Source organism: Eubalaena glacialis, chromosome 2 (assembly GCF_028564815.1).
Source record: "Eubalaena glacialis isolate mEubGla1 chromosome 2, mEubGla1.1.hap2.+ XY, whole genome shotgun sequence".
Taxonomy (NCBI): Eukaryota; Metazoa; Chordata; class Mammalia; order Artiodactyla; family Balaenidae; genus Eubalaena; species Eubalaena glacialis.
In genome coordinates, this window is record NC_083717.1 from 131,608,441 (window position 1) to 131,631,453 (window position 23,013).

A 23,013-nucleotide genomic window follows, 5' to 3' on the forward strand; every position below is an offset into this window, starting at 1 on the left:
AGCCCTAAAGTCTCCCTGAATGTAGTAGGCGCCTTCAGCAGCCGCTTGTGGCCCCTCCTGCCAGTAAAAGATTCAGAGTCGCCTTTTTCTCGCCGCCAGGCCGGTCGGAAGGCCTGCTTCCAGCTCAGCCAGGCCTCCGCGGCCGCGCCGTCGCGGTGCATTGTGGGCGGGGTAGTTTCCGCCGCGTTTATGGTTGCGTGGTACGTGAGTGCTGCGGTGAGTGGTTGAATCAGGTGAACTTCGTTTGTGATAGATCCGTACACAGTAGGTGGTCCCCTCGTGGACCTCCCTTCCTTACTTGTATCGCTGGCTTGGCTCAGCTCTCTGCCCCTTCCCCACCCCCATTTCCTTATTTGACGACTTTGGCGGCCAGGGCCCCTAGACTCGGGCTTTCGCCTGTGCCCTGGCTGCCGGTGGGTCTGGGGTAGGGGGCTTCTGACTTTTCGCCCCTTCTGCAGCCTGGCTCCCGTGGGATCCGGCCCCTTTTCAAGGACAGTTGTGATCCACGTGAGTCAACTGGCCGGTCTTCTTTGTGCATTTTCCTCAGGTTCGCGGACTAGAGTATAACAGGCAACAGAGGGTTCCTTCTCTGTTCCCTCGTCCTGGAACTTGCGACCAAGGTTGGATGTCCCATATCCTTGTTTAATGGAGAGAACTCAACCAAGCTTCGTTGCTGCTAGCCCCAAAAGCATTTGATTTGTCTGTGAGAAGCTGAAAATCATCTTTTAGAAAGTTGCGCTTCGAATCTCCGCCCCCTACCCCCAAATACCTTAATTATGCTGTAGAAGTTGGGGCTTTTTGAACATCTCTCTCACAATTTGGTGCTGATTTAACTGCATAATGACTTTCTATTTCACTGGTATTAGAAGCTTTCCTAAACTTTGGAAGAGCAACCCATACCTTGGGCTAGGCCCAGGTCACTCTTCTCTCTCTCTCTTTCTCAAAGACTGTTACGGCATCGGGAACCAAGAGAAGTGGTTTTCTCTTAAAACCGTTTCTGCACAAAATGCCAAAGCAATGAATCTGCTGATTGCCAAAGCCAGATATGTCAGGAAAAAAGATGAGGGCAGTAATAAGCAAGTTTCTGCTGATTCTCCTCATATGTTTGCAGCTGGAGCGGCTAAGAAGAGATCGCAGATGAATCCTCCGAGTAAAGAGCACGTCTTGCCACCTGTGAAGAACATTTTTCAACTCCCGACAAAACCTTTGAATTCAGAGGAGTGGGATAAACTTAAGGAAGATTTCAAAGAAAAGGCTAACTTTGAAAATTGGATCATTTCACAGATGGTTAAATGCCATAGTTCTGTCGATGTGGCCAAATCTGTGCTGGCCTGGGTAGCTGCAAAAAACAATGGTATTGTAGGCTATGATTTGCTGGTCAAGTATTTGTATCTCTGTGTTTTTCATAAGCAGACATCAGAAATTATTGATGTCTATGAAATCATGAAAGCCAGATACAAGCGTTTAGAATCTGGAGCGTACACTCTTCTCATCAGGGGATTAATCCATACAGACAGATGGAGAGAGGCCTTGCTGCTGTTAGAGGACATCAAAAAAGTCATGATTCCTTCAAAAAAGAACTATAGTGACTGTATCCAGGGAGCCCTCTTTCATCAAGATGTAAATGTAGCTTGGAATTTGTATCAGGAGTTGTTAGGTCATGATATTGTTCCTATGTTGGAAACATTAAAAGCCTTCTTTGATTTTGGAAAAGACATGAAAGATGATCAGTATTCAAACAAACTACAAGACATTCTTTTGTATCTAAGAAATAATCAGCTATATCCTGGGGAGTCATTTGCACACAGTATAAAAACATGGTTTGAAAGGTAATTTTGATTTTTGTTTATATGTATATTTTTATTTTAATACCGTTACTTAAAACTAGCCTCCTCCTTTTTTTTTTTATTAGTTGCTGAGAATTACTCTAGTCAGATTGTACTTTTTTCTGTCTCTTAGTAAGATTGTTTCCCCTTTAAGACAAAGTTTTCTTTCTCTTTAAAAAAGTAGCAGCGTAAATAAGTTGTGCTAATCTCTACTCATCACATAAAAAGGAAATTATAGAACACTTGTTTTTATGTATTTTTTCCTTTTAGAAGGATCATTTAGTTTTCTGAGGTGTCTAGTATGATGTAAATATTTTCAAATAGCACTTGTGGCTGGAGTTCATAGCAAGAAAACTGGAGCTGTCTTTGGGTCATACTAGTATTTTCAGAAGTTCTTCTGAAAACTAGTGACTGGTATGATGTGCACATATATATTCTGTTTAATCTATGCATTTCACCAACTTGAGTAGTTAGAGGGGAGAGAGGAATCCTGCTCAAACCTGATATGTGTTAAAGAAGAAAATCTTCATCCTTCCTGTTTTTGATCATACCATCATTTGAGTGCTCTCTCCAAGGCTCTCCTTTGCTTTCCCTTTGTTTTATTCATGTTACTGGCTGTGTGCCTGCTGATTTATTGCTTCAGTCTTTTGTTCTTTTATTTCTTTACCACTAATTGGCTTCAGGCTCTTTCCTACAGATTCATTCCTTTTGTCTCTGTTTTTCTCTTGCTTTTCTACTATATATTATCTTTACAGAACTTTGAAGTAGCAATCATGCTTAATTATCTTTCTTAACACATTTATTGAATATCCACAGAGGAGCTAGGTTGTGAAAATCTTGGAATGCGAAGGATTTTGGATTTTAATATGTTATCAAGAGTGCTGGTCTTGGAGTAGTTTTTAAAAAGTAACTGCCAAAACAGTGAGAAAATAAGATTGGAGAGGAATTAAGATTTGAAACAGGGAGACCTGTTTGGAGGCAATTGTAGGTTTGAATGAGGGATGATGAGATCTTGAATTAAGAACTGGGAAAGGAGAGAAGGCAGTAGAATCAATAGGAATGGATGGTATTATCTGTAAGAGGAAAGAAGAAAGGATAAGTTGATTGAGCAAATAAATCAATAAGTAGTTTTGAATGCCTCCAATTTTAGACTTAGCACTGTGCATGTTCTGTGATGTAAGATCTGTTATAATGGCATTCACGACCTAATTGGGAATACAATAGTAGACAGTTATCTCAGAGTGGTGTATAAAATGATAGTGTAAGAGAAGAAATTACTCTGGGCCAGGAACAATCTCTGGCAGCTTTATGGAGAAAGTTAGAGTAAAATTTTTTTTTTTGGCTGGGCAGTGAGTCATGCGGGATCACGACCCGTGCCCCCTGCATTGGGAGGGCAGAGTCTTAACCTCTGGACCGCCAGGGAAGTCCCTAGAGTTGAGTTTTGATTTAGAGGTCTGGACTGCTTTCTGGGCGGGTCCTGTGAAGACAGATTTCGAGTTAAAGATGAGGGTCAGATGATGAGAGAAGCAAAGGAAAGGAGATCCAGAGTAGAGTACCATCAGTTACTTAGCCCCATCACAGTGTAAGCAACCACTCTTCTAATTGAACCGTTCTAGGGAAGTATCCTGAACTTCTCATAGCTCTTTCCTATGTAGTTTCTAAATACAATGAATATCTTTCTGTTCAGTAGGGATTTGACCCTCTGGTGATTTGGTTTTGCAATCTTTTTTGTAGTGTTCCTGGAGAACAATGGAAAGGACAGTTCACCACAGTCCAGCAAAGGTAAAGGCCAATGTTTTATTTTTAATTTGTTCGATTCAGGTTTAGTAGGTTGTTGTTACTCATTTTTAAAAAATTTAAGAATACCTTAGAAACAGGATAATTAAGTTAGGATAGCCAAGAAAAAAGTCACGTTTTGCATTTGGAGAATTTGTAGTGCTCAAAATGTTTCTTTCAGTAGGTGCTGTGAGCCTGGTGTGACGCCTCAGAAATGTTTTTCCCTAGAGATTTGGGACCCAGTTGTGTTTTAGGAATGACTTTAAAAACTTTATCTGGGTGCCAGCCATCTACTCTTTTGGGTATTCTGGCACACTATTTTGTTACATTATCTGGATTACAAAAAGTGAGATGTGTATGATGATCACAGAGGTTATAATGTTCTTTTTTTAAACTACCTTTCAATTTCCTCATGTCCTAGAATTATTCATTGTAGAAAAAGTCCTTTTCCAGGACATTATTTAACACATTTAATTGTAATTACAGTGGTCAGTGTTTGGGCTGTGGAAAAACTGTAGAGTCTATTCACCTGAGTTCAGAAGAGTATGAATTTCTCAAGGAAAAAATCATGAGGGATGTGATAGATGGAGGTGACCAATACAAAAAGACGACACCTCAGGTGAGTCTGGAACAGGTCTTGTTGATTCCTGGATTGCTTGTCTTGGGCAGGGGTCGACAATTTTTTTCTGTAAAAGGCCAGATAGTAAGTATTTTAGACTTTGTGGTACATAACGTCTCTGTTGCAGCTTTTCTACTCTGCTGTTGTAGTGAAAACAGCCACAGAAAATACATAAATGAATACAGTAAAACTGTATTCATGAAAATAAGTTGCGGGCTGGATTTGGCACACTGGCCATGGTTGCCAACCTTTAGGAGAGATTGCTTTTGACTTTCATAGAATAATTGGGTTAGACTGTCATCCATTTATTGAAGTCAATCCTATTTCGTCTGCGCACAAGTGCACTTAAGCCAAAAAGATAGATGCTTATTCTTTGTCTAGGTGCTTCCAGAAAACTGTTCAGTAAACTCCCATGAAAACATTATGGTTTCACACAAGTTTTCTAGTCAGGAGAGTTTAAGGTAACTTGACAAAATTATTTCCAAGTCTTCTTTTTATCGAATTTGATTCTCGAAGTCATTCTTAATAGCTTTATTTTGCTAATCTTCAGTACTTTATGCGGCTTTACTAAGATTAAGTTGAAGTAAAATGCTTTTACCTTGGGGAAAGGTTATCCTTGGGGAAAGGCTGCCTATCGTCTCACTGAATGCTTTTTCTTCAAGATACCAAATAAAAATGAGAAGTGAAAATTGTTCTGCCTTCTCACGTTGACTTAAAATTATCAGAAAATGCCCCTAATATGAAGACTTTTAATCCTCAGAATAAAGTCAGAATCTGGTCCATGAAAACATTATCTTCCTTTTATGGAATACCTTTTAGCTGACTTTATTGATAAAATTATAGTTAACATTTATTAAATGATCCTAAGAGCTTTATATTCATTATCTTATATCTTATTTAACCCTTACACTACCCTATAAGATACTATTTTATTTCTGTATTACGGATAGAGTGATTGAGACTTAGGGAGGTTAAATATACCCTAGGACGCTCCACTAATAAAATCAAGGTCAGACTGACCCCAAAACTTTTGCCTTTATACTCTGCTGCCTCTCATTGAATGAAAATTCAATTCGTAGTTCTATATGTACTTGACAGCTGACTGGCTGTAGCAGCTCTTAATGCCTTAGGAATTTCTGCCAGCTAAAATGATTTCAACAAATTTCCTTTCTCTCATCCAATATCTGCTGAACACTTAATGTTTATCTTTGGAAGCAGGTGTCAAGATAGATGCAGGGTTGTGTAAATCATGCTGTTTGCTACCAAAGACTTTACATTTCTTTTGTGGGCTAATTGAACATTCTTCCCATCTTCCAACTTTTTATCTAATAAAATTTTCAACCTAAAGAAAAAGTTAAAAAATAGCACAATGGACACCTACATACTCTTTGTCACAGTAACCAGTTATTATTCCACATCTGCTTTCTGTCTCTATGTGTGTTTTTATGAACCATTTAAAAGTGAGTTGGTAGACATGTTACCTTAAATATCTCAGCATGTATCTTCTTTTTTTGTTTGTTTTTGGCCATGCCGCCCACCTTGTGAGATGTCAGTTCCCCGACCAGGGATTGAACCCAGGCCACAGCAGTAAAAGCCTGGAGTCCTAACCACTGGACCACCAGGGAACTCCCTGTATCTAAGAATAAGAACATTCTATGTAATTAAATGCTATTATCACATTTAAGACCCTTCACATTAATTCAGTGTCATTTAATAAAAACTGCACATTCAAAATTTCCCAGTTGTTCCCCCAAAATCTATTTTATAACTTTTTGCTTCTGACCCAGGATTGAATCAAGAGTCACTCGTTGCTTTTGGTTGTTATATCTCTCTAAATCCAGAGCAGCGCCTCCCCCGCAACCCCGCCTGTTTTTGTTTTTATGACATTGATTTTTTTTGAAAAGTCTGGGTGGTTTGTCTTGTTCAGGGCTTCTCAAACTTTGTACCTCAGAGTCACTTGAGTATCTGTTTAAAATGCAAATTATGACTCACTTGTCCAGAGTGGGGTCTGAGATTCTGTATTTCGAACAAGCTCCCAGGTGATGGGATTCTGGTCTTTGGACCACTTTTGAGTAGCAAGACTGTGGACTAATTGTCTGATGGCTTTCTCTTCATTAATTCAGTGTAAAAGCTTTTGGGGTATGTTACACAGGCAATGCTGTGTGCTTCTTACTGCATCAGAGCAGTCACATAATATCAGGTTGCTCTCTGTTGCTGATGCTAAGTTTGATCACTTGATTAAGAGGGTGACTGCCAGATGTCTCCACTGTAAAGGTGCAGTTTTTCCCTTTATAATTTTGCTTTGTAATTTTTGTAATTAAAAATTAAGTAATCTGTGGAGTAATACTTCAAGACTATGCAGATATCCTGTCACCCATTAACTCTTCACCCAGTGTTTTTCACATGACGGAGATGAACTCTGCCTTCAGAATGGTGCAAAGTGATGATTTTCTAGTTCTTTTTTTTTTTTTTTTTAAGATGAACTGTGTTAGACTCCATTACCATCATTATTCTTTTAGATGCTCGAATTGTCCCAAATTTGGCCTGTGGGAACCCCTGCCAAGCCAGCTCCTGTGTGTCTTTGACATCCTCCTAGCAAACCCGCCCCCCAATCACTTTTTGAGCATTTCTGTGCTTTCTGGCACAAGATGTCCCAGGTTTTCACCTTGAATTGCTCCTGCCCCAGTCGTGGAATCACTAGTTGAATACTTTTGTTTAAGACTCTTAATGGCTAAACATTGCCATAATTTCTTCTTAATGATTCCTTCTGACTGTAATTCTAGACTAATAAAAGGAAGATTTGTTAGTTTTCTCTGCTGACAAAGATTTAGAACCCAGAGCAAACCTTCCCCTCGGAGAATGTTATACTGCAGGAGGAGTTTCAGGCTCCAGACTGGTGAGAATAGCAAAGAGTAGTCATACATTTAATTATCATAATTCACAAAGCAACTGAATATATTCACAGAAGGATTGGGACATTTTATGACAAGGGAAATTGTCTCCTTTTCTCTTTCCAGGTGTTCTCCCCTTTCCTCGCTGCAGCTCCCCAATTCTGTATCCCATTTTTGTGTCATCTGCCTTTCACCTTTAAGCTATTGATTTAACATTAATAATAACATTGCGACCATTTATGGAATGGTTACCCTATGTCAGGCACTTCTAGGCCTGTTACACTCACAGCACTCAACAATCTTGAAAGGATATCACCAATTTGAAGATGGGGAAGCTCAGGATGAGAACCATATCCATGGTTAACAGGCAGTGAAAGAAGGCATATGGCTGGATTGGTTCAGGGTTTAGCTTTGGTAATATTGGTGAAGCAGAAGGGGCAGAGATGGATCCAGAGCATTTCTGGTAGATTGAAGTAGAACCAACTCTTTTTGGAACTAGAGGAAACAAATTAAGAATAGTGGATAAGTTAAGTGTGTAGGTACAGCAAAGAGTTTTTCTCTGAAGAGCTGGAGAATTTTCAAATTGGTCATTTGAAAGTGAGAGAATGTTTGATAGTCTGAGAGAGCTTAAGGACAATTTTAAGCCTTGGAAGTTTGGGTTATTTGTGGGAGAACTGAAGAGAGTATCGCTGGGTGGTGCTGAAGTCCCAACAACTACACTTGTAAGGGCATTGATCTGTGAGCCATTTTCAGCAGTCCTGGGCCATCTAGGTAGAGAGAAGGCAGCTGGTTGGGATGGGATGAGATTTTGCTAGGGTGGTACCGTTGAGGGAAAAGGGAAGACAGGAGTTGAGGGTGTAGGTGAGAGGGTGGCTTAATTAACGGACCATGAGATCAAGGTTGGTAGAAGGAAGTAAAGATGAGTAGGAGCTCACAGATTAGGAGACAAGGGAGATAAAAGTGGACCGGAATCTCACTGAGGTTGGAGAGCAAGCATAAAGGGAGTGAGAGTGATTAGTGTCTATTAGCGATTCGATTTGAGAGACGGAGGGCTCTGGAGTGGTGACAAAATCCAGGGTATGAGAGTTAAGCAGATGAAGAAACTGAGAGCCTAAATTGCTAGGTGGTCATCCACAGAGCTAATTAGAGTGTCCATATGATAATTTTTAAAAATAATAACTGCAACCACATTATGGAATGCTTACCAACTGCTGGGCTGGCGATGAAGTCTGTGAGTCCAGTGCCAAATTCTTAATAAACGTACAGATGCCTGGGACAACACAAGGTGATAGCAAAGAGGAGTCAGCAAACTATGGCCCACAGACCAAGTCCACCGTTCCACTTTTTAAAAAAAAAATTTTATTTATTTATTTATTTTGGCTGCGCCGGGTCTTAGCTGCGGCATGTGGGATCTTTGTTGCAACATGCGGGATCTTTTAGTTGCAGCATGCGGACTTCTTAGTTGTGGCATATGGGCTCTTAGTTGCGGTGTGCATGCAGGATCTAGTTCACCGACCAGGGATCGAACCCGGGCCCCCTGCATTGGGAGCGTGGAGTCTTACCTGCTGGACCACCAGGGAAGTCCCTCTACCAATTGTTTTTGTAAATAAAGTTTTATTGGAACACAGCTACAGTCACTCATTTATATTCGGGCATACCTCGTTTTATTGCACTTTGCTTTATTGCGTTTTTTAAGAAATTGAAGGTTTGTGGCAGCAATGCGTTGAGCAAGTCTATTGGCGCCATTTTTCCAACAGCATTTGCTCACTTTGTGTCTCTGACACATTTTGGTAATTCATGCAATATTTCAAACTTTTTCATTATTATTGTATTTGTTATGGTCATTCATGATCAGTGGTCTTCGATGCTACTATTGCAAAAAGATGATGACTCACTGAAGGCTTAGATGATGGTTAGGATTTTTAAACTAAGGTATGTACATTTTTTAAAGATATAATGCTATTGCACACTTAATAGACTACAGTATAATGTAAACATAACTTTAAAACAATTTTTATTGGACTATAGTTGATATACAGTGTTGTGTTACTTTCTGCTGTACAGCAAAGTGAATCAGTTATACATATACATATATCCACTCTTTTTTAGATTCTTTTCCCATATAGGTCATTACAGAGTATTGTTTTTTGTTTTGTTTTTTTCTTTTTGACCACACTGCGCAGCATGCGGGATCTTAGTTCCCCGACCAGGGATCGAACCCATGCCCCCTGCGGTGGAGCGTGGAGTCTTAACTACTGGACTGCCAGGGAAGTCCCATTACAGAGTATTGAGTAGAGTTCGCTGTGCTATATAGTAGGTCCTTATTAGTTATCTATTTTATATATAGTAGTGTATTTATGTCGATTCCAATCTCCCAATTTATCCCTCTCTCCCTTCCCCCCTGGTAACCATAAGATTGTTTTCTACATCTGTAACTCTATTTCTGTTTTGTAAATAAGTTCATTTGTACCATTTTTTTAGATTCCACAAACATAACTTTTTACATGCACTGGGAAACCAAAAAATTTGTGTGACTCGCTTTATTGTGATATTTGCTTTATTGTGGTGGTCTGGAACTGAACCAAACATGTATGCCTGTCTTGTTTGTGGCTTCTTTTGCCCCCGCAGAGTTGGGTAGGTACAAAAGAGACCATGGGCCCGCAAAACGTAAACTATTTACCATCTGGCCCTTTACAGAAAACAATTTGCTGACCCCTGGTATATATGAACATCATAAGCCTCAGTTGAGGTGGAGAAGTAGCAACTTTGAAGGCGCAGTGGGGACTAGGAAAGGGTCTCTCCTTTCCCCTCAGTCCTATAGCATGCTTTGAGAGAATGAGCAGATACCACTTCAGAACTAAGTAAGGGGACTTCCCTGGTGGTCCAGTGGTAAAGGATCTGCCTTACAATGCAGGGGATGCAGATTTGATCCCTGGTCAGGGAACTAAGATCCCACATGCTGTGGGGCAACTGAGCTCGCATGCCTCAACTAGAGAGCCTGCGTGCCGCAAACTACAGAGCCCACATGCTCTGGAACTCGCACGCCACAACTACAGAGCCCATGCGCCCTGGAGCCTACGCACCACAACCAGAGAGAGAAAACCCGCATGCCACAACTAGAGAGGAGCCCACGCACACGCCTCAACGAAAGATCCCTCCTGCCTCAAGGAAGATCCTGTGTGCCGCAACTAAGATGTGACGCAGCAAATAAATAAAATAAGTAAATAATAAATAAATCTTAAAAAAAAAAAAAAAAGAACAAAGTAAGGGGTCATTGATGATCTTAGGAAGAGCAGTGTCAATAGTACACCGAGGGCCAAAGCCAGCCAGGTTATAACAACTGAGTGAACACACATTGAGGTTAAACTCTCCTTTTGAGAAGTTTAGATGAAAACAGGAAGAAGACAATGGGATAGTGGTGGCTAGAGTTTGGTAGAGGTCAAGGGACGGTTTAGGGAGATGGGAGAGATGTGCATGTTCATAAGATGAAGAAAGGGTTGTCAGTAAAGATAAAAACGTTGAATAAGCAGGACAAGTAGAATGCATTACTGATGAACAAGGTTCAAAAGTAGGAGGGGTTGCCAAAAAGAGCACAGATGGGGAAGTTAGAAATGAAAGAAACCTCTCTGAGACTAGAATAGAAAGAAGATGGGTGTGGATACAGATATATAGATAGGAGGCAAGAAGGCTGAGGGTAATGACGTGCTGTGTTCAGTGGGATGCAAGGTGAGAGATCGGCATCAGTGGAGGACTAGAGAGAGTGAAGAAGGCTTGGGATGGTGCTTGAGAGGAATGGCAGAGATGCTAACTCAAGCAGAAGGATGTGGCAGGGAGTGGGGTGCTGAGACTTGAATCATTGAAGTTGTAGGCATCACTCTCCGTGAATACGTGCTTTAATATTTTTCCGACAGAGCATGGCTCACCCAGAGTAGTAGTGAAGACAAAATGTAGCATTGGTTCAGATTTTGGGTTTTGTTGGTTAGATGTGGCAACGTAATAGGGAGCAGAGGAAGGTAGTTCTGATAGAATAGTTAACACAATCACCATGGGGCCCAAACTAGATAGGGAAGGAAATAAGGCCAGAGAGCACTTGTCTGGGAGGGCTCAGGGGCTCGTAGTCCCACTGTGGAGTAAAAGAGAAGGTACAGTGACAATAAGGGAATGAAAACTGGAAGGCTGAGGTCAGAGAGCAGGTGACTAAAAATTTGAGACTAAGATTTCAGAGGACAAGCCATTCCGGGCACTTTCCAGATCCAGGGTAGGGCTCTCAGGGTGTGGCATGTGCCCCAGGGTAAAGTTCAGCTCCAGAGTGTCATTTCCCCCAAATTTTTCATCTTGTGTTTTTTTTGCTTACTATGTGTGTTAATTTGCTAGGGCGGCCATAACAAAATACCACAGATGGAGTGGTAAACAACAGAAATTTATTTTTGCACAGTTCCAGGATCAAAGTATAGGCAGGTTTGGTTTCTCCTGAGGTTTTTTTTCTCTCCTTGGCTTGCAGATGGCCCCCCTCTTGGTTTGTCCTCACAAAGACTTCCCCTGTGCTCAGGCATATGCAGGTGTCTCTTTGTGTGTCCAAATTTCTTTTTCACATGAGAACACCAGTCAGATTGGATTAGGGCCCATCCTTATAATCTCATTTTACCTTAATCACCTCTTTAAAGGCCTTATCTTCAAATACAGTCCCATTGAGAGGTACTAAGGGTTAGGACTTCAACATACAAATTCTGAGGAGGCCACAGTTCAGTCTATAACACCATTCATTGCAAATATGTATTAAAACTATATTGTGTTCAGCATTTTAAGTTATTTTGTACTGGGAACAAACAGTTGGAACTTCTTTCAATATTACTTTTTAAAGCTTGTTTATAATTTGGGAATGTGAGGTATAAACCAAGAAGTTAGTACTAATCCATGTTGAGTTTGTCTACTTAAGAAAAATGTATGATTTCAGCTCACCTCCATAAGCATCTAAAAAGAGCATTATCAGAATTGTTTCAGGCTTATATGTTTTTACCAAGTAGTACGCTTTTGTTCAAAACAAAATAAATGAGATGGCACCCTTTAATGAAATGGTTCTCAACCTCAGCTGCTTGTTATAATAGTTCAGGGAATGTTTAAAAATTACTGATGCTCAGACCCCACCCCCTAGAGATTTTGGTTTTAAGTGTACAGTTCAGTGGTATTAAATACATTCACATTATTGTGCAGCCGTCACCACCATCCATCCCCATAACTCTTTTCATCTTGTAAAACTGAAACTCTATTAAACAATAACTCCTCATTCTCCCCTCCTCCCATCCTCTGGCAACCACCATTGTACTTTCTGTCATTATGGTTTTGACTACAAGTACCTCATGTGAGTGGAATCATACAGTATTTGTCTTTTTGACTGACTTATTTCATTTAGCATAAGGTCCTCAAGGGTCATCCATGTTGTAGCGTATTACAGAATTCCCTTCCTTTTTAAGACTGAATAATATTCCATAGTATGCTTATACCACATTTTGTGTATCCATTCTTCCATCAATGGACGCTTGGGTTGCTTCCACATTTTAGCTATTGTGAATAATGCTATTACGAACATGGGTCTTTGAGACCCTGCTTGCAATTCTTTTGGATATATACTGAGAAGTGGAATTGCTGAGTCATATGCTACATCTATTTTTAATATTTTGAGGAACCTCCATACTGTGTTCCACAGTGGCTGTATTATTTTACATTCACACCAATAGTGGGCAAGGGTTCCAATTTCTCCACATCCTTGCTAACACTAGTTGTTTTCCTTTTCTTTTTGGTAGTAGCTATCCTAATGGGTGTGAGGTGGTGTCTCATTGTAGTTTTGATTTGCATTTCTCTAATGATTAGTGATGTTGAGCATCTTTTCGTGTGCTTATTGGCCATTTGGCTGTCTTCTTTGGAGAAATGTCCATTCAAGTCCTTTGCCCATTTCTGAATGGGGCTTGGGGTTTTTGTTGTTGAGTTTTAGGTTTTTGTTGTTGAGTTTTCTCTATATTTTGACTATTTTTCCCTATATATGATTTGCAAATATTTTCTCCCATGCTGTGGGTTACCTTTTTATTTTGTTAAGTGTCTTTTGATGCACAAAATTTTTAAAATTACCATGAAGTCCAATTTGTTTATTTTTTCTTTTGTTTCCTATGCCTTTGGCATCATATCTAAGAAAATCATTGCCAAATCCAACGTTGTGAAGCTTTTGTTCTGTTTTTGTCTCTAAGAGTTTAATTGTTTTAGATCTTACATTTAGGTCCCGGCTCCATTTTGAGTTAATTTTTGTATATGGTATTAGGTAAGGGTCAAACTTAATTTTTTTGTGAGTAGATATCCAGTTTTCTCAGCACCATTTGTTGAAAAGACTGTCCTTTCCCAATTGAATGGTCTTGGCACTGTTGTTAAAAGTCATTTTAAAAATATATGAGAGGGTCTGGATTTATTTCTGTTCCATTGGTCTATACGTCTATTTTTATGCCAATACCACACTGTTTTAATTACTGTAGCTTGATAGTAAGTTTTGAACTCGTTAAGGGTGGCTCCTCCAGTTTTGTTTTTGATTTTCCAAGATGGTTTTGGCTATTCAGGGTCCCTTGAGATTCCATTTGAATTTTGGGATGGGTTTTTCTATTTCTGCCACACACACACAAAAAAAGTCATTGGGATTTTGATAGGGATTGTATTGATTCTGTAGATTGCTTTGGGTAATGTTGACATTTTAACAGTATTGAGTCTTCTGATTCATGAACATGGGATTTATTTCCATTTACTTTCAGCAGTGTTTTGTAGTTTTCATTGTACAGGTTTTTCACCTCCTTGGTTAAGTTTATTCCTAGGTATTCTTTTTGATGCTATTATAAATAGAATTGCTTCTGTAATTTTCTTTTCAGATTGTTCATTATTAGTCTATAGAAATGCAACTGATTTTTGTGTGTTGACTTTATATCCTGCTACTTTGCTGCATTGATTTATTACTTCTGACAGTTTGTGTGTGTGTGTACTTTTATGGTTTTCTCTATATAAGATCATATCATCTGCAAACAAAGACAATTTTACTTCTTTTCCAATTTGGATGCCTTTTGTTATTATTTTTTTTCCCCTTGCTTAACTGCTCTGGCTAGAACTTCCAGTACTGTGTTAAGTAGAAGTGGTGCAAGGGGGCATCCTTGCCTTGGTCCTGACCTAGTCCTGAGGAAAAGCTTTCAGTCTTTCACCATTGAGTATGATGTTGGCTGTCGGTTTTTATATATGGCTTTTATGTTGAGTTAGTTTCCTTCTATTCCTAGTTTGTCAAGTATTTTTTGTTTGTTTTTTTGTTTGCTTTTTTAATGAAAGAGTGTCAAATGTTGTTAAATGCTTTTTCTGCATTATTTGAGATGATCATATGTTATTTTCCTTTTTTCTGTTTATGTGGTGTATTATATTGATCAATTTTCATATATGGAACATCCTTGCATTCCAGGAATAAAACCCACTTGGTAATGGTGAATAGTCCTTTTCATATGCTGCTGAATTTTGCTTGCTAGTATTTCGTTGAAGATTTTTACATCCGTATTTATAGTTTTCCTTTCTTGTAGTTTGAAGACACTTTAGTGTCAAGTTAACGCTGGCCTCGAAGAATGAGTTGAGAAGTGTTCCCTCCTCTTTAATTTTTTGGAAAAGTTTAAGAAGGATTGGTATTTGTTCTTCTTTAAACGTTTAGTAGAATTCACCTGTGAACCATCAGGTCCAGGATTTCTTTTTGTTGGGAGATTTTTAAATTACCAATTCCCTCTCCTTACTAGTTATAGGTATATTCAAATTTTCTTCTTCTTGATGATTATACCTCTTTGTCTGCATCTCTGTGATCAGAAGCAGCGGTCTGCAATCAGAGCACAAATCCCCAATATTTGGAGGACAGGGTCCTTTTTGACCACCCTGGCTCCCATAAGCTGTGAGCAGACTGCTTCAGGAACATGTGTACAGCTGCCTGCCCTGTGGCTTGGGATGGGAGGTGGGTAGCTATTGCTGTTCTAAGAGCTAAAGCTGATTAAATTAACCACTGTTCATCATTTAAGGCTTCCCCTGGAAGTTGCAAGCCTTCAACAGACTTCAGAGTTGCAAATTGTTACAAGATCAGACAGATTCTGTCAGTGCACTGTTGTCTAGTCTGTCTAGGGAGATTGATTCCTGGTGCACTTTTCTCTGCCATCTTCCCCTCAAATTGATGAGTTTTGACACGTGTATACACCTGTGGAACTGTCAGTGCTGTCAAGATAATGAATATATCTATCAACGTCAAAAGTTTCCTGCCACTTTATAATGACTCCCTCTTGTACCCACATACCACTCACTCTTGCCACCTCAGATAAACACCATGGGAATCATATAATATATAGTCTTTTTTTGTCTGACTTCTTTAATTCATAATTATTTTGAGAATTCACTTATGTTTTGTGTCTCATTCATTCATTTTTATTGCTGAATAAAATAATATTCCATTGTGTGGCTATATCACAGCTGTAAATTCATTCACCTGTTAATGGATGTTTGGGTTATTTCCAGTTTGGGGCTATTACAAATAAAGCTAATAACATTTTGTACAAGTCTTTGTACTTTGTGCTTTTGTATTTGTTTCCTAGGGCTGCTGTAACAAAGTACTTCAGCCTGGGTGGCTTAAAATGACAGACATTTATTCTCTCACATTTCTGGAGGCTAGAAGTCTGAAATCAGGGTGTTGGCAGGACCGGTCTCCTTCTGATGACTCTGGGGAGATTCTTCCCTTTTCCTAGCTTCAGAAACTCCCAGCTTCTGGCAGTGCTTGGTGTTTCTTGGCTTTTAACTGCATCACTCCACTCCTCCTCCTCTTCTCTATGTGTCATCTCTTTTTTTTTTTATTTATTTTTTATTTTTGGCTACTTTGGGTCTTTGTTGCTACGCGTGGGCTTTCTCTAGTTGCAGCGAGCGGGGGTACGTGAGTGGGCTTCTCATTGCGGTGGCTTCTTTTGTTGCAGAGCACGGGCTCTGGGCGCATGGGCTTCAGTAGTTGTGGCATGTGGGCTCAGTAGTTGTGGCTCACGGGCTCTAGAGTGCAGGCTCAGTGGTTGTGGCGCACGGGCTTAGTTGCTCCGCAGCATGTGGGATCTTCCCGGGCCAGGGCTCGAACCCGGGTCCCCTGCATTGGCAGGCGGATTCTTAACCACTGCGCCACCAGGGAAGCCCCATCATCTCTTCTTATAAGGACATCAGCCATTTGATTTAGGGCCCACTCTATCCCAGTATGACCTCATCTTAACTAATAACATTTGTGAAGATCCCCTTTTGGATAAGGTCACATTCCAGGTAGACATGAATTTTAGAGGGGACACTATTTAACCCACTACAACTTTTCTTTCTGTTGGGTACACATCTAGGAGCGGAATGGCCAGGTCTTATGGTAGGTATGTGTGTGGCTTTTTAAGAAACTGCCAAACTGTTTTCCAAAGTGGTTGTCCCATTTTACATTTCTACCAGCAGTGTGAGGGGGTTATAGTTGCTCCACATCCTGGCCAGCACTTAACATTAAGGTTAGTCTCTTCACTTATAGCCATTCTAATGGATGTGAAGTGGTATCTCATTGTGGTCTTAATGTACATTTTCCTAGTAACTAACAATGTTGAGTATCTTTTCATGTACTGAATTGCTGTCCATATATCTTCTTTGGTGAGGTGGTGTTTAGATCTTTCGCCCATTTAGAAAATTTGGCTGTTTTCTTATTATTGAGTTGTAAGAGTGACTCTAGGTACAAGTCCTGTGTCAGATATATCTTTTGCAAATATTTTGTCTCAGTCTGGCTTGCCTTTCATTTTCACAAAATAGAGATTCTGATTTAATTGCTCTGGTTTGGGGCCCAGGCATCAGGGCTTTCAAAAACTCCCAGATGATTTTAAAGTGCAGTGGGGTCAGAACCACTGATTCTAATGTGAGATTTTGAAGAACCCTAATGTGTGTATGACAGCTTCTTTTCTACAGGATAATTTTGGGTGAAAACCATAGTCATAGGTAAATTGTTAGTTTTTCTGTTTTAAAACCTTAATTTACTGTGCTTAGACAGCACAACCAGCAGATGGCAATAGTGTAACACGTAAAAGATTATTCTAGGTTGTAGCCAGGTCAGTCAGGTTAAAGGATTTGATGAGCTTCTTTATCTTTCTTAAACTGAAAGACATCTGTGTAATTTTTGTTTGTCAAGTTAGTTATAGTAGATAAAGAGGGGAGCTGTATATGTAAATTTTAAGTGAGTGAAGCAGAACTCCAAATAATATCTGTGTACTACTGATTCAACTACATGAAACTCATTGACATCAATGAAGATAAAAAAGGTGAGTTTGGAGCTATGTGGACAGTGTTAGTTTAACATCAGTAAGATTTTTTTCCCTCTCATTTTCCTTCATTCTAACAATAACATTAAATTACAGCCTTTTTTTTTCATATTCAGCTGTTCAGGTATGAATTTGTCTTTATTTAATCTTCTTGTTAGGGAAAATTTGAAACATATGCAAAAGGAGAGAGACTAGAATAACAAAATCCTAGCTCAATGATTATTAACTCATGGCCACTTGTATTTCATTTATACTCCCACCGTTCCTCCCTTGCCACTCAGATAATTGTAAAGCAAATCTGAGCTTAATCATTTGTCCTATAAATTGTAAATTCATTTTTAAGCAACTTTCTTTGTATCTCTTATCTTAAGAAATACTCCTTTGTAGAGTGATATTTTTCTTATAGAGTAGGAAATCCTTTAGAATAGCAATTCTCAAACCTTTTGGTCCCAAGACCCTTTTACATTCTTAAAATTAAGGACTCCTGAGAGCTTTTGTTCATGTGGGATTGTACCGTTTGATAATTACTGGATTAGAAATTAAAACTGAGAACCTTTAAAATATATATATATTTTTTAAAATTAATTAATTTATTTATTTTGGTTGCGTTGGGTCTTCGTTGCTGTGCGCGGGCTTTCTCTAGTTGCCGTGAGCGGGGGCTACTCTTCGTTGCAGTGCGTGGGCTTCTCATTGCGGTGGCTCCTCCTGCTGCAGAGCACGGGCTCCAGGTGCGCAGGCTTCAGTAGTTGTGGCACATGGGCTCAGTAGTTGTGGCTTGCGGGCTCTAGAGCACAGGCTCAGTAGTTGTGGCGCACAAGCTTAATTGCTCCGTGGCATGTGGGATCCTCCCAGACCAGAGCTCGAACCCGTGTCCCCTGCATTGGCAGGTGGATTCTTAACCACTGTGCCACCAGGGAAGCCCTAAAAATATTTTTAATTTAAAATAACTATATAAATACTATTACGTGTGAACATAAGTAATATCTTTTCTCAATAATAATTCTGTCATCTAAACAAAAGCAGTATGTGAGAAGAGAGGCATTGTCTTACGTATTTGTAAATCTTTTTAATTATCTGGCGCAATAGAAGACAGCTGAATTTTTATATTGGCTTCTGTATTCAGTCTGTTGTGGTTTGTTATTTTGGTGGAAGCATATGAAGAAAATGGAGGCTCATAGAGATAGGTAGTCTGAAAGGGTGAAAGTATTTTATTGGCATTTTCAGATAATTGTTGTTATTCTTCTCTGATATTATACCAAATTTCCACTGCACACTTGTGAGCAAATGAGCATGAAAAAGGCAGATAATATCTTAGTATTATTATAAAAATAGTTTTTAACCTTACAGATCCCTTGAAAAGGTCTTAAAGATGCCCAGGGGGGCTTCCCTGGTGGCGCAGTGGTTGAGAATCTGCCTGCTAATGCAGGGGACACGGGTTCGAGCCCTGGTCTGGGAAGATCCCACATGCCGCGGAGCGACTAGGCCCGTGAGCCACAATTGCTGAGCCTGCGCGTCTGGAGCCTGTGCTCTGCAACAAGAGAGGCCGCGATAGTGAGAGGCCCGCGCACCGCGATGAAGAGTGGCCCCCGCTTGCCACAACTAGAGAAAGCCCTCGCACAGAAACGAAGACCCAACACAGCCATAAATAAATAAATAAATAAATAAATAAAAAAAAAAAAAAAAAAAAAAAAGATGCCCAGGGGTCCTCACACCAGAGTTGAAGAACCACTGCTCTAGAAATACTCTGCTTTAGATGTAGTTTCCTTTTTCTTTCTATTTGAAAAGTTTAAGTAAAATTTATTTTCCTCAATTTTATTATACAAACATATTAACAAAGGAAGTTAAAACAAAAACAAAACAAAGAAAGCAATCTTACTACTCAGCATATCTTGTATTTAGTTTCTTTTATCCTCTTTTAGTTCTTATTCTTATTTCATCATCTTCTTTCACTTTCCAAAATGGAAAATAAAAATAATATTTATTAATTATAAAAAATTTTCCGTTGAAATAGACAACTGAAAAGAAAGAAATAGTAGCCCACCAGGGTCCTCTCATTTTGAACTTTCAGTGGAGCTCTTTTTTTGGGTAACTTTTAATGAAACTTTAATCATGATAGCAGTCCCCCATAATCCTGTGATTTAGAACTTCTTAAATAAAACTTTAATGACTTGGGATTCTGTTTTCTAGAAAAGAAATTGGAGGAAGGCAAATTGCCTGTAGTACATTTAATTGAGTTTTTAGGGTTAAGTTTAAATCAAACCATTTGTTCTGCTTGATAATATCTCTTCAGTTAATTGACAAAAGGGAGGCCTTCTGGTGTTTCTCTTAACTACAGATTTAAGACAGCACATGTGACCCAAATGAAATGTCAGTATAAAAACTGATCTAATGTAGGTTTTTTGTTTTGTTTTTTTTAATTTGAGAGTGGCAGCTGCAAACTATGAAAGATGTGAACCAGCTGAGCTCTTCATCACAATCTTCAGAACCTTCCACTCTCATCTTCTGTGGGTTTGAAGACTTGGTTATCTCTAAGATGCATATGAGGTTTTCCCCCAGATTTAAAAAAAAATGTTGAGTGGTAAATGGCAAACTTTGGGGATTTGGTAGTTAAAAAAAACTGAGAAATTTAACGATTTGCAAAGTATAGTTTTAAAACCATGTGTTCTGAAGTCTGTTTATAAAAAGCCCATTAATGGATAAATGGTCCTCAACTTGTGAACATTTTACCCAGTACATGCTTAATTAATCACTAATGCTCTTCCCCACTTCCTCTTCTTCAGCTCCACAATTAAAAACTAGAAAACAGGCATGTGATCTCTGGATCATCCAGGTGTATTGGTGCAAGAATTGTGGCCAAAAATGTGAAACTTCTAGAAAAATCAGTGATTTCAGAAGCCCAGGAAGGGTAAAAATGTGAAAAGAGAAGCAGGCTGACTCCTTGCAGTGGCCTTCTTAACATCAAACATTTCCATTTCTTCATCCTTCATTTGCTCTAAGATAGCACTTGCTGAAATTCTACCACTTGGGATCCAATCATTTTTATGAGAATTAGCTTGAAGCAGTGCATTTCCTCCTGATGGCTAGCTGAGTTCTGTTTTACACGGGAAGGAGAATTGTGTGTGGGTGTGGTTGGTTGCTGCTGGTTTAGATTTGGGTGGGTGATTTTTAGATGTGGAGAACATTTACGGGAGGCAGCTCTGGGGAGGATGCTCGAGTGGGAGGTCTCATGTAGATTACAGTGCTGGAGGCAGAGGGACAGAAGCACCTTTAGTTGAGGAAGTTTGAACAGGGGAGGAGTGTGCTAGGAGAAACTTATTTTTTTCTTAGGCCAAGGGCAAGAAAGCCTGGTCTTTTTTACACCCTGTGATCTTTTCTCCCTCAAATGCAGGCTACTAATATTATTATTATTTTTAAAAATAAATTTATTTATTTATTTTTGGCTGCGTTGGGTCTTCGTTGCTGCGCGCGGGCTTTCTCTAGTTGCGGTGAGCGGGGGCTTCTCTTCGTTGTAGTGGGCGGGCTTCTCATTGCAGTGGCTTCTCTTGTTTCGGAGCTAGGGCTCTAGGCGCGCGGGCTTCAGTAGTTGCAGCATGTGGGCTCAGTAGTTGTGGCTCGCTGGCTCTAGAGCGCAGGCTCGGTAGTTGTGGCGCATAGGCTTAGCTGCCCCGCGGCATGTGGGATCTTCCTGGATCAGGGATCGAATCCGTGTCACCTGCATTGGCAGGTGGATTCTTAACCACTGCGCCACCAGGAAAGCCCAAGGCTGCTACTATTATTGTTATATTGTAGCCCCATGATACAGTTTGGCACGGAAACCAAATCATTTTTTATAAATTTGTATTTATGGGAAAAAGTATTTTGAGTTCTAAGTAACCATTTTGTAAATGATTTTTTTTTTTTTTTTTGCTTAGAAAATGCTTCCTCAGATTTCTGATTCAGTTTTTGTTTCACTGTTGACTAAAGGTATCAATTTTTATTGCCTTTTCATTTGTTCTTCCTAGAGGATAGAATAGTATAAATAAGACAGAAGATTAGAAACGATAGCACATGGGTACTGAAGGCTGACAGCTTACTTCTGAGGGAAGAGAAAACTGCCAATGTGAAAGAGCAGCTGCTGAGATGTTGAGAATAATGACAAAGGCCTCCTCCATTCTCTACAGCACCAGACGCCTGTTCTTTATACAGATGCCCCTCTTGCGTTCTTTCTTATCTCAGTAAATAGAACTTTCTTCTTCTGGTTATTCAGATATCAAAAATGGCAGTCAACCTTGACTCCCCTCTTTCCTTCATACCCCACCGCCAATCTGCCAGAAAATCCTGTTGATTTACTTCAGGGTATATCTGACCACTTCTCATCACCTTTACTACTACCACTTTGTGATGCAAGGCACCATAATTTCTAGACAAGACAACTGCAGTAGCCTCCTAACTGTTCTCCCTGTTTCCCAGCACCCTGTTATCAGCCAGAGTGATCCTTTTCAGTCCATGTCAGATCACGTCACTCCCTTGCTTAAAACTCTCCAGTAGCTTTCCATCTCAGGCTGAAACACAGAATCTTTACAGTGACCTGTAAGGCCCTTCACAATCCTACCCCTGTTAGCCTCTTGGATCGTACTGCGTTCAGCCATACTGGACTCCTTGGTGTTTCTTGGTCCTACCAGATATGCTCGTGCCTCAGGACCTTTGCACTAGCTATTTCCTTTCCTCCAGATATCTGTGTGATTATTCATCTACCTGCTTCAGCTCTTTTCTTATATATTGCCTTCTTAGAATGGTTCTTCCTGACCACCCTATTTAAAATTGCATGTATACCCTCACCCAAGCACTCCACGTTTTCTGTCCCTGATTTATTTTTCTCCATAGCACTTACCACCATCTGACATACTGTATATTTTATATGCTTTTATTATCTTGTCTCCATATTAGAATAGAAGCTCCATGAGAGTAGGAATTTTTGTCTGTTTGAACCCTGCAGTATTCCTATAATTTAGAACAGTGCTTGGCATAAAATGCTCAATTTGTTCAATTAATGAATAATAGTTGCCACTTATTAAATGCTTGCTATGTGTCAGGCAGTGTGCTAGGGTCTTTGTTATTTCTGATCCTTTTGTTAATCCTACAAGGAAGGCAGAATCTCTTTTTTGCTAGGCCTCAGAGAGGTTAAGTGGCTTTGTCAAGCCAAATTGGTTAGTAGCAGAGCTAAGATTAGAACCCAAGTCTGTCTGTCTCCAAAATCTGAGTTCTGTTCGTTAAACTTCCCTATGTTCATAATGAAATACTGGGTCCCTAAGAAATTTAGTAAGATATCGTTTAGTGTTCTTCATTTGATAAAGTATGCAATGCATTTCTAATAACAGTTTCCATTTTGGATTATCTTCACTTTAAAAGATTAAAATGAAATAAAATTAGATGTCTAAAGGAACATGCCTTAGTTATCTGGAATGTTTACTTGTATGTAAAACACATTATTCCTCCAAAGTACAAGGTAGAAGGGAGTATACTTGTATTCTTGAAGAAGTCTAAGAGATCTTTTCAAATATTAATTCTGC

At 39.6% G+C, this 23,013-nt stretch overlaps 1 protein-coding gene across 3 annotated transcripts in view; it reads left to right on the forward strand.

Annotated features, from left to right (window-relative positions):
- The window catches only part of PRORP (protein only RNase P catalytic subunit), a 120,188-nt gene continuing 97,175 nt past the window's right edge, over positions 1–23,013 (forward strand). For 2 of the 3 annotated variants that reach the window (XM_061182448.1, XM_061182449.1), the window contains exons 1-4: positions 1–216; positions 548–1,829; positions 3,561–3,608; positions 4,089–4,221. In XM_061182448.1, coding sequence (XP_061038431.1) covers positions 841–1,829; positions 3,561–3,608; positions 4,089–4,221 — 1,170 coding nt within the window. In that variant the 5' untranslated portion in view covers positions 1–216; positions 548–840. The remainder of the gene's footprint in view (positions 217–547; positions 1,830–3,560; positions 3,609–4,088; positions 4,222–23,013) is intronic. The other variant, XM_061182450.1, reaches the window with a different exon arrangement.